At 44.7% G+C, this 12,010-nt stretch overlaps 1 protein-coding gene across 2 annotated transcripts in view; it reads left to right on the top strand.

The window, feature by feature from the left end:
* Positions 1-12,010, top strand: part of LOC128228398 (CD109 antigen-like) — a 130,341-nt gene that overhangs the window by 54,944 nt on the left and 63,387 nt on the right. For both annotated transcript variants that reach the window (XM_052939699.1, XM_052939698.1), the window contains exons 5-8: positions 7,697-7,767; positions 8,396-8,533; positions 8,962-9,001; positions 9,129-9,213. In XM_052939699.1, coding sequence (XP_052795659.1) covers positions 7,697-7,767; positions 8,396-8,533; positions 8,962-9,001; positions 9,129-9,213 — 334 coding nt within the window. The remainder of the gene's footprint in view (positions 1-7,696; positions 7,768-8,395; positions 8,534-8,961; positions 9,002-9,128; positions 9,214-12,010) is intronic.

Genomic DNA, 12,010 nt, shown 5'->3' with positions numbered 1-12,010 from the left:
ACTGTGTCGGTTCTCTAGCTGTACGGGTTTAGGCAGTGTTCGCGGTTTATTACTGTGCCGGTTCTCTAGCTGTACGGGTTTAGGCAGTGTTCGCGGTTTATTACTGTGCCGGTTCTCTAGCTGTACGGGTTTAGGCAGTGTTCGCGGTTTATTACTGTGCCGGTTCTCTAGCTGTACGGGTTTAGGCAGTGTTCGCGGTTTATTACTGTGCCGGTTCTCTAGCTGCACGGGTTTAGGCAGTGTTCGCGGTTTACTACTGTGCCGGTTCTCTAGCTATACGGGTTTAGGCAGTGTTCGCGGTTTATTACTGTGCAGGTTCTCTAGCTGTACGGGTTTAGGCAGTGTTCGCAGGTTATTACTGTGTCGGTTCTCTAGCTGTGCGGGTTTAGGCAGTGTTCGCGGTTTATTACTGTGCCGGTTCTCTAGCTGTGCGGGTTTAGGCAGTGTTCGCGGTTTATTACTGTGCCGGTTCTCTAGCTGTACGGGTTTAGGCAGTGTTCGCGGTTTATTACTGTGCCGGTTCTCTAGCTGTACGGGTTTAGGCAGTATTCGCGGTTTATTACTGTGCAGGTTCTCTAGCTGTACGGGTTTAGGCAGTGTTCGCAGGTTATTACTGTGCAGGTTCTCTAGCTGTACGGGTTTAGGCAGTGTTCGCAGGTTATTACTGTGCCGGTTCTCTAGCTGTACGGGTTTAGGCAGTGTTCGCGGTTTATAACTGTGTCGGTTCTCTAGCTGTACGGGTTTAGGCAGTGTTCGCGGTTTATTACTGTGTCGGTTCTCTAGCTGTACGGGTTTAGGCAGTGTTCGCGGTTTATTACTGTGCCGGTTCTCTAGCTGTACGGGTTTAGGCAGTGTTCGTGGTTTATTACTGTGCCGGTTCTCTAGCTGTACGGGTTTAGGCAGTGTTCGCGGGTAACAACTGCGGCGGTTCTATAGTTCTAAGGGTTCAGACAGTGTTCGTGTGTTATAACTGTGCCGGTTCTCTGGTTCTAAGGGTTCAGACAGTGTTCGCGGTTTATTACTGTGCCGGTTCTCTAGCTGTACGGGTTTAGGCAGTGTTCGTGTGTTATTACTGTGCCGGTTCTCTAGCTGTACGGGTTTAGGCAGTGTTCGAAGGTTATTACTGTGCCGGTTCGCTAGCTGTACGGGTTTAGGCAGTGTTCGTGGTTTATTACTGTGCCGGTTATCTAGCTGTACGGGTTTAGGCAGTGTTTGCGGGTTATAAATGTTGCGGTTCTCTAGCTTTAAGGGTTTAGGCAGTGTTTGCGGTTTATTACTGTGCCGGTTCTCTAGCTGTACGGGTTTAGACAGTGTTCGCGGTTTATTACTGTGCAGGTTCTCTAGCTGTACGGGTTTAGGCAGTGTTCGTGGTTTATTACTGTGCCGGTTCTCTAGCTGTACGGGTTTAGGCAGTGTTCGCGGTTTATTACTGTGCCGGTTCTCTAGCTTTACGGGTTAAAACAGTGTTTGCGGGTTATAACTTTGCCGGTTCTCTACCTCTACGGGTTGAGACAGTGTTCGCGGGTTATAACTGTGGCGGTTCTCTATCTCTACGGGTTGAGACAGTGTTCGCGGGTTATAACTGTGGCGGTTCTCTACCTCTACGGGTTGAGACAGTGTTCGCGGGTTATAACTGTGCCGGTTCTCTAGCTCTACGGGTTGAGACAGTGTTCGCGGGTTATAACTGTGGCGGTTCTCTACCCCTACATGTTGAGATGGCGTTCGCGGGTTATAACTGTGGCGGTTCTCTATCTCTACGGGTTGAGACAGTGTTCGCGGGTTATAACTGTGGCGGTTCTCTACCTCTACGGGTTGAGACAGTGTTCGCGGGTTATAACTGTGGCGGTTCTCTACCTCTACGGGTTGAGATGGCGTTCGCGGGTTATAACTGTGGCGGTTCTCTACCTCTACGGGTTTAGGCAGTGTTCGCGGGTAATTACTGTGCCGGTTCTCTACCTCTACGGGTTGAGACAGTGTTCGCGGGTTATAACTGTGGCGGTTCTCTACCTCTACGGGTTGAGACAGTGTTCGCGGGTTATAACTGTGGCGGTTCTCTACCTCTACGGGTTGAGACAGTGTTCGCGGGTTATAACTGTGGCTGTTCTCTACCTCTACGGGTTGAGACAGTGTTCGCGGGTTATAACTGTGGCGGTTCTCTACCTCTACGGGTTGAGACAGTGTTCGCGGGTTATAACTGTGGCGGTTCTCTATCAGTTCTCTACCTCTACGGGTTGAGACAGTGTTCGCGGGTTATAACTGTGGCGGTTCTCTACCTCTACGGGTTGAGACAGCGTTCGCGGGTTATAATTGTGGCGGTTCTCTACCTCTACGGGTTGAGACATTGTTCGCGGGTTATAACTGTGGCGGTTCTCTACCTCTACGGGTTGAGATGGCGTTCGCGGGTTATAACTGTGGCGGTTCTCTACCTCTACGGGTTGAGACAGTGTTCGCGGGTTATAACTGTGGCGGTTCTCTACCTCTACGGGTTGAGACAGTGTTCGCGGGTTATAACTGTGGCGGTTCTCTACCTCTACGGATTGAGACAGTGTTCGCGGGTTATAACTGTGGCGGTTCTCTACCTCTACGGGTTGAGACAGTGTTCGCGGGTTATAACTGTGGCGGTTCTCTACCTCTACGGGTTGAGACAGTGTTCGCGGGTTATAACTGTGGCGGTTCTCTACCTCTACGGGTTGAGACAGTGTTCGCGAGTTATAACTGTGGCGGTTCTCTACCTCTACGGGTTGAGACAGTGTTCGCGTGTTATAACTGTGGCGGTTCTCTACCTCTACGGGTTGAGACAGTGTTCGCGTGTTATAACTGTGGCGGTTCTCTACCCCTACGGGTTGAGACAGTGTTCGCGGGTTATAACTGTGGCGGTTCTCTACCCCTACGGGTTGAGACAGTGTTCGCGGGTTATAACTGTGGCGGTTCTCTACCTCTACGGGTTGAGACAGTGTTCGCGGGTTATAACTGTGGCGGTTCTCTACCTCTACGGGTTGAGACAGTGTTCGCGAGTTATAACTGTGGCGGTTCTCTACCTCTACGGGTTGAGACAGTGTTCGCGGGTTATAACTGTGGCGGTTCTCTACCTCTACGGGTTGAGACAGTGTTCGCGGGTTATAACTGTGGCGGTTCTCTACCTCTACGGGTTGAGACAGTGTTCGCGGGTTATAACTGTGGCGGTTCTCTACCTCTACGGGTTGAGATGGTGTTCGCGGGTTATAACTGTGGCGGTTCTCTACCTCTACGGGTTGAGATGGCGTTCGCGGGTTATAACTGTGGCGGTTCTGGTTCTCTACCTCTACGGGTTGAGACAGTGTTCGCGGGTTATAACTGTGGCGGTTCTCTACCTCTACGGGTTGAGATGGCGTTCGCGTGTTATAACTGTGGCGGTTCTCTACCTCTACGGGTTGAGATGGCGTTCGCGGGTTATAACTGTGGCGGTTCTCTACCTCTACGGGTTGAGATGGCGTTCGCGTGTTATAACTGTGGCGGTTCTCTACCTCTACGGGTTGAGACAGTGTTCGCGTGTTATAACTGTGGCGGTTCTCTACCTCTACGGGTTGAGACAGTGTTCGCGTGTTATAACTGTGGCGGTTCTCTACCTCTACGGGTTGAGACAGTGTTCGCGGGTTATAACTGTGGCGGTTCTCTACCTCTACGGGTTGAGACAGCGTTCGCGGGTTATAACTGTGGCGGTTCTCTACCTCTACGGGTTGAGACAGTGTTCGCGTGTTATAACTGTGGCGGTTCTCTACCTCTACGGGTTGAGATGGCGTTCGCGGGTTATAACTGTGGCGGTTCTCTACCTCTACGGGTTGAGACAGTGTTCGCGGGTTATAACTGTGGCGGTTCTCTACCTCTACGGGTTGAGACAGTGTTCGCGGGTTATAACTGTGGCGGTTCTCTACCTCTATTGGTTGAGACAGCGTTCGCGGGTTATAACTGTGGCGGTTCTCTACCTCTACGGGTTGAGACAGTGTTCGCGGGTTATAACTGTGGCGGTTCTCTACCTCTACGGGTTGAGACAGTGTTCGCGTGTTATTACTGTGGCGGTTCTCTACCTCTACGGGTTGAGACAGTGTTCGCGGGTTATAACTGTGGCGGTTCTCTACCTCTACGGGTTTAGGCAGTGTTCGCGGGTTATAACTGTGGCGGTTCTCTACCTCTACGGGTTGAGACAGTGTTCGCGGGTTATAACTGTGGCGGTTCTCTACCTCTACGGGTTGAGACAGTGTTCGCGGGTTATAACTGTGGCGGTTCTCTACCTCTACGGGTTGAGATGGCGTTCGCGGGTTATAACTGTGGCGGTTCTCTACCTCTACGGGTTGAGACAGTGTTCGCGGGTTATAACTGTGGCGGTTCTCTACCTCTACGGGTTGAGACAGTGTTCGCGGGTTATAACTGTGGCGGTTCTCTACCTCTACGGGTTGAGACAGTGTTCGCGGGTTATAACTGTGGCGGTTCTCTACCTCTACGGGTTGAGACAGTGTTCGCGGGTTATAACTGTGGCGGTTCTCTACCTCTACGGGTTGAGACAGTGTTCGCGAGTTATAACTGTGGCGGTTCTCTACCTCTACGGGTTGAGACAGTGTTCGCGGGTTATAGCTGTGGTGGTTCTCTAGCTCTATGGGATTAAGCAGTTTTCGCGGGTTATAACTGTGGCGGTTCTCTAGCTCTATGGGATTAAGCAGTTTTCGCGGGTTATAACTGTGGCGGTTCTCTAGCTCTACGGGTTGAGACAGTGTTTGCGGGTCACTTCTGAGGCGGTTCTATAACTCTAAAGGTTCATGCAGCGTTCGAGGGTTAAAACTATGCCGGTTCTTTACCTCTAAGGTATCAGGCAGCGTTCGCGGGTTATAACTGTGCCAGTTCTCTAGCTCTACGAGTTCAGATAGTGTTCGCGGTTTATTACTGTGCCTGATCTCTAGCTTTACGGGTTCAGACAGTGTTCGCGGGTTATAACTGTGCCGGTTCTCTAGCTCTACGAGTTCAGATAGTGTTCGCGGGTTATAACTGTGCCGGTTCTCTACCTCTTAGGTTTCAGGCAGTGTTCGCGGGTTATAACTGTGCCGGTTCTCTAGCTTTACGAGTTCAGACATGTTCGAGGGTTATAACTGTGGCGGTTCTCTACCTCTACGGGTTGAGACAGTGTTCGCGTGTTATAACTGTGGCGGTTCTCTACCTCTACGGGTTGAGACAGTGTTCGCGGGTTATAACTGTGGCGGTTCTCTACCTCTACGGGTTGAGGCAGTGTTCGCGGGTTATAACTGTGGCGGTTCTCTACCTCTACGGGTTGAGACAGTGTTCGCGGGTTATAACTGTGGCGGTTCTCTACCTCTACGGGTTGAGACAGTGTTCGCGGGTTATAACTGTGGCGGTTCTCTACCTCTACGGGTTGAGACAGTGTTCGCGGGTTATAACTGTGGCGGTTCTCTACCTCTACGGGTTGAGACAGTGTTCGCGTGTTATAACTGTGGCGGTTCTCTACCTCTACGGGTTTAGGCAGTGTTCGCGGGTTATAACTGTGGCGGTTCTCTACCTCTACGGGTTTAGGCAGTGTTCGCGGGTTATAACTGTGGCGGTTCTCTACCTCTACGGGTTGAGACAGTGTTCGCGGGTTATAACTGTGGCGGTTCTCTACCTCTACGGGTTGAGACAGTGTTCGCGGGTTATAACTGTGGCGGTTCTCTACCTCTACGGGTTGAGACAGTGTTCGCGGGTTATAACTGTGGCGGTTCTCTATCTCTACGGGTTGAGACAGTGTTCGCGGGTTATAACTGTGGCGGTTCTCTACCTCTACGGGTTGAGACAGTGTTCGCGTGTTATAACTGTGGCGGTTCTCTACCTCTACGGGTTGAGACAGTGTTCGCGGGTTATAACTGTGGCGGTTCTCTACCTCTACGGGTTGAGACAGTGTTCGCGGGTTATAACTGTGGCGGTTCTCTAGCTCTATGGGATTAAGCAGTTTTCGCGGGTTATAACTGTGGCGGTTCTCTAGCTCTACGGGTTGAGACAGTGTTCGCGGGTCACTTCTGTGGCGGTTCTATAACTCTAAAGGTTCATGCAGCGTTCGAGGGTTAAAACTATGCCGGTTCTTTACCTCTAAGGTATCAGGCAGTGTTCGCGGGTTATAACTGTGCCGGTTCTCTAGCTCTACGAGTTCAGATAGTGTTCGCGGGTTTATTACTGTGCCTGATCTCTAGCTCTACGGGTTCAGACAGCGTTCGTGGGTTATAACTGTGCCGGTTCTCCACCTCTTAGGTTTCAGGCAGTGTTCGCGGGTTATAACTGTGCCGGTTCTCTAGCTTTACGGGTTCAGACATGTTCGAGGTTTACTACTGTGCAGGTTTTCTAGCTCTTAGGTTTCAGGCAGTGTTCGCGGGTTATAACTGTGCCGGTCCTCTAGCTCTAATGGTCCAGACAGCCTTCGCGGATTACTACTGTGCCGGTTCTCTACCTCTAGCTCTAATTGTTCAGACAGCGTTCGCGGGTTACAATCGTGCCGGTTTTCAAGCTGTACGGGTTCAGGCGGTGTTCGCGGGTTATTACCGTGCCGGTTCTCTGAGGGTTTAGGCAGTGTTCGCGGGTTACTACTGTGCCGGTTTTCTAGCTGTACGGGTTCAGGCGGTGTTCGCGGGTTATTACCGTGCCGGTTCTCTGAGGGTTTAGGCAGTGTTCGCGGGTTACTACTGTGCCGGTTCTCTAGCTCTAAGGGTTGAGACAGTGTTCGCGGGTTTCTACTCTGCACGGTTCTCTTGGTGTACGGGTTGAGACAGGGTTCCCTTGTAACTACTGTGGCGGTTTTTTAAGCGACACAATTTAAGAAGTGTTTCCGGGTTACTACTGTAGCGTTTCTCTAGCTGTACGGGTTGAGACAGGGAGCCTGCGTTGCTACTGTGGCGGTTTTCTAGCGACACGGGTTGAGACAGTATTCGCGAGCTTCTAATTTGCCGGTTTTTCTAGCGACATGAGTTGAGACAGTGATACCGGGTTTCTACTGTGTCGGTTCTCTAGCGACACATGTTGAGACAGGGTTAGCGGGTTGCTAGTTTGCCGGTTCTCTAGCAGCACTGGTTGAGACAGTGATACCGGGTTTCTACTGTATCGGTTCTCTAGCAACACGGGTTGAGACAGTGTTCCCGGGTAACTACTGTGGCGTTTCTCTAGCGACACGGGTTGAGAAGTGTTTTCGAGTTACTACTGTGGCGGTTCTCTGGCTGTACGGGTTAAGACTGCGTTTCCGGGTAACTACTGTGGCGTTTCTCTAGCGACACGGGTTGAGACGTGTTTTCGAGTTACTACTGTGGCGGTTCTCTGGCTGTACGGGTTGAGACTGTGTTTCTGGGTAACTTCTGTGGCGGTTCTCTAGCGACACGGGTTGAGACAGTGATCCCGGGTTTCTACTGTGCCGGTTCTCTAGCGACAAGGATCTAGAAGTGTTCCGGGGTAACTACTCCGGAGGTTTTCTAGCTGAACGGGTTGAGACAGTGATTCCGGTTAACTACTTTGGAGGTTCTCTAGCGACACGGGTTGAGACAGTATTCCCTGGTAACTACTTTTGCGGTTTTCTAGCGAAACGTGTTGAAACAGTGATCCCGGGTTACAACTTTGCTGGTTCTCTAGCGAGATATAATCGTTCGTTCCTGTCGTGTTCTCTAGACTGTGTTAAATCTCACTATGCTGTTGTTTGCAGTGCACTTCAGAGTGTTTGGTGTGACGTCCGAACTCAGGGTCATCTTTGATGACATGAACATTGAACTTTATGTAAGTACAAATGGAGTTTAATAATTATCTTTCATTTGCGCACATTTAGATGTTACAATTTCTTAGCTAGGTTATTTGATGCCACTTTCTTTTAAATCATTGTTTTATCGAATTAAGTATTGTCTTTAAAGATAAAGCTACCCGCTTCTCGCCTTATAATTGCCGGGTTCGATTATACTGAAGCGGCTGCTGCTCATGCTCATGATTATTATTATTATTATTATTATTATTATTATTATTATTATTATTATTCTAGTGTTAGTATTGTTGTTGTTTTTGTTGTTAGTATTGATTAGTACATCCACTCCTTGCCATAACCGTTTTTAAGTCAGTGTGTCCATATCAAACAAAAATTGTGTATGCAATACCAAAATTCGTAGGGTGTTACGAGTTTTTGTAGTGACTATCAAAATTCGGCCAAGTTTTGGAAATCACTACCAAAACTCGTAGTTAACAAAGATTGATGAAACATAGCGTCTGGCTCCAACACATGAAACGAACTCCAGCACAGCTCTGTAAGTCACAATAATGAAAACACCATTACTTAATTTAACCACCCAAAACAACCAGATTTTATAATAAAAAAACTGTCGCATTCTTACATTTTCTCCCAACCGAACTACAATAGGACCCAGCAGGTAACAAGATCAACCAGTGGACCGTACTAGAAGCTGACCTCCGTACTTCCGGTGGCGTGTTCGAGTCCAATATGGTCATGTCGGATGCTCCTGTCATAGGTGACTGGAGACTGAAGGTCAAATTAAGGGTAGGTTATCTGGGACCATGTTGTGCAAATGCAAATAACAGTTACTTATTGTGGTACTTTAATTGAACCGTAACACGCAAAAATAGGTGTTATTGTACATTTTTGAATTATTAATTTTAAGCATCACATCAAATAATTTTACATTATTCGTGTAAAGAAGCGTAAACCATCTTAAATTCAACATGGACATTAAAACTTTGTCACACATAGCCGCCGCAATTTATTTTTGGTTACAGGAAACTATGACGTCATATTTCTGGTTTTCTTCCAAAACCTATTTCTGCTTGTTGCGTTTCATTTACAACACGGCGTAACAAATGTTGGAAAGAAGCACAATTTCAACGCAGACTTGAGGTGGTCTCAGTAATTACTTTTTGTTTTGTAATTTTCTTTACAAAATACTAATTTTGTATTCGTAATCTTTGCAGACAGAATCTATGGAAAAAACGTTTACAGTTGACGAATACGGTAAGTACTGTTTTATAAAAAAAATATTATAGTTTGATTTATTACATAAAAATAAAGTTATAAAATGTTTCCTAAAATAGAGCAAAGTTAATTAGTTATGCCTAACCTCGGCTTCGTGTATACGCAGTGTTACCCAAGTTCGAGGTGTCTCTTGACTTGCCACCCTTCGGTCGCCTGGGGGACAGGGATTTTATAGGGGACGTCACAGCCAAGTAAGAACACTCTGTTGATTTTATTAATTGAATAAATGAATCCAAATATCATAAACTCAGTTTACTCACTACATCACGACGGACAATCATTGGAGCCATAACATTTTATGTGTTGAAAATGCTCCAACGCGTCTTCCGTTATAGTGCCAATGAGTGGAATATGGATGTAAACAGTGAGTATGGCTTCTTATTTTTCATTTTTAGATGTTTATACGAATAAATTTTAGAAATTGGAGAATGTAGTTCCACAAAGGAAGGGCTATGTGTTGTTTTAAATGTAAAAGTTCTGAATAAAATTTAAAATCTGATCGTCTAGAACTTGCATAACTTACTAGACGTTAGTGTTGACAACGTAAAAACCTGGATTTTCGTGAGAATTGTTCTCGTACCTGTAGAAAACGAATTGTGAAAAAACTGTAGCAATTTCATAAAATGAAAATTAACAATTAACTGAATCAATATCATTTTCGATCTTTTTAAAGTATGACCAACTACCACACTGCTTCGCCAACTTTAAGGTTCATTTGGTGTCTAATAAATTAATACTTGATAGCAAATGATCGTCGTAATTCTAATTCTGTATTTAGGTGCTTTTCAAAATAATGAGGCTTTTTCTTTTATCTCTCCTAACTTTTATTCTGTTCACTTTTGGGAAGTGTTTTCAGGCACATTATGGGCCAATCAATCTTGTTAAGAAAATTGTTGAGTTTCAAATGGATGGCTCAACCAGCAAAAAAGTTGTGTAAGAATATGTTGCTAAATTTGTCTCCTGTGCACCCAAAAAAGTGTGACATTTTACATCAAGACCTTTATTCAAATGTGTTTTATTTTTTGAAACTGAAAGATATAGTATTTTGGTATTGTTATTTATGTAACTGAACCCTTTCTCATTTTAAAAAAACATACTTCAAATAAAAAATATGTATTAACTTAACCAAATTTTAATGTCATATGGCGGACCCCCATTCATTTAAAAAAGAAGATAGAATATTCAATTCACATTGAAAACACTACCATTCCATTTAAGCACTATTCATATTAAATTACTATGTTATTTTAATAACTTTAACCTGTCAGTTTTATATAAATGACATAGTTTTATTAGTTCATACATTATTTTGTCCGTATTACTCCAAAATGTCCCCTGTGCACCTTTTCGGTTGTTAGTTGTCAGATTTCTATAATTTCTTCAATAAAATGATATTCTGCTGTATTTCCCAGAAAAAGAAAGTTACAACAAATGCAAAAACAGTTCTCACATACAGAGATTTGAAGCATCTGCATGGTTTAAAGTAATGTTCCCTGTGCACCCTGTTTTAGCAGATTTCAATAAAATGTCATGACTGACAAATTTGGTGCTATTTCCACATTCTGAGAAGTGTGTATGTTATATTTAGGCATCACTTGATAGTTTAGCAACTTATTGTAAGTGTGTTATAAATACTGTTTTTTTATTATTTAATTATATGCTTCAATTCAGTGCACAGGGGACATTTTTTAATGGATAGCACATATACCAGATTATAATTCTGTACAGGAAATAAGTACCCTAATGGAAAAGCTTGTAGTTAAGCTTTCTTTTCCAAAGAGATCACATAGAAAATATGAAAATGAATGAAGAAAAGACTGTTGAAAACATTAACACAATGAAGTCTAGGAAGCGCAGAGAATGACCAGGAAAGATCAAAAGTTGCAGAAAATGTATGACAGAGATCAAGATACTCAGAGAAAAAGAGCAGAATTTGCCAGGTATTGCTCAAACCCTAAGAAAGAGGACAAATAGATCCTATATATGATTTACAAATAAAAGAAAAGGAGAAACTAAACAAGCAGGGGCAGAGGAGAAATAAAATGAAGAGAAATGAGGAAACAATAAAAGTCCAGAAAATGACAGACACAATAAAAGGAGAAAGGTTAAAATGAGAAGGTATGAACACACACAGTTGAAGCAGCATCAGTTCAGAAGAAGCACAACATGCAAAACAACCCCTTCAGAGGGATTCCATGGCATGGGCCTCCACAATTAACCGTCTGGTAAACCGAAGTGAAGGTCTTAAAATAAGTCATGTTGTAGAAAATTACACAATTGGTGATGTCTGTCAGTCATAGTCATAAGAAAAGAAGGCACACCAACTAAATCAGGAAAAAAATAAAAAGGCAGCTAGTGTACACAAGCAATGCTAAGAATATGTGGAGTTGCAAGAAATGTCTTTGGCAAGTTGAGCGCCTAAAAATGGACCAAAGTAAAACCATGTCAAAGCCAGGTGAACTTAAATCCTTGTGGAAACCAAAAGTTGAGAATTTACTTGAATTTAATTCATGAATAATACCTAATAAAACAGATACTATTCTATTGAGTAGGATGCCAAAGGCAAGGAGACATTTTTTAATTTAGACATGTTCACAAAAGTGTTTAATGGTAACAGGTGCATTGAGACCAAAAATTTTATTCCACTCTATGGACATATTTCATTCCATTGATTGGAAATTTAGTTTTGTAGGCTCTAATGTAATCTTTCAAACATTTACAGTATTGTTTCAAGCTTTACTGAAAGTACAGTTCCTCTTATTGTAAAAATGTTTACCAGGAAAAGTTAAGTTACAAAAATAATTATATCATTAAAAAATATTACTTGCATTATGATTTGTCCCCTGTGCACCCTTTCCATTACTTAACAAAGTACTAAACATGTATGAATTCTAGTACTTTATATTACCATTGATGATATTTTCTTATTTTTGGACTCAATTTGAAGTAATAAATGTTATATATGTGACTGTTTGCTGTAAGTTGTTC

The sequence above is a fragment of the Mya arenaria genome, chromosome 3, assembly GCF_026914265.1.
Source record: "Mya arenaria isolate MELC-2E11 chromosome 3, ASM2691426v1".
Taxonomy (NCBI): domain Eukaryota; kingdom Metazoa; phylum Mollusca; class Bivalvia; order Myida; family Myidae; genus Mya; species Mya arenaria.
The sequence above is the reverse complement of the archived record's forward strand: the minus strand, read 5'-3'. Positions and strand labels throughout refer to the sequence as shown.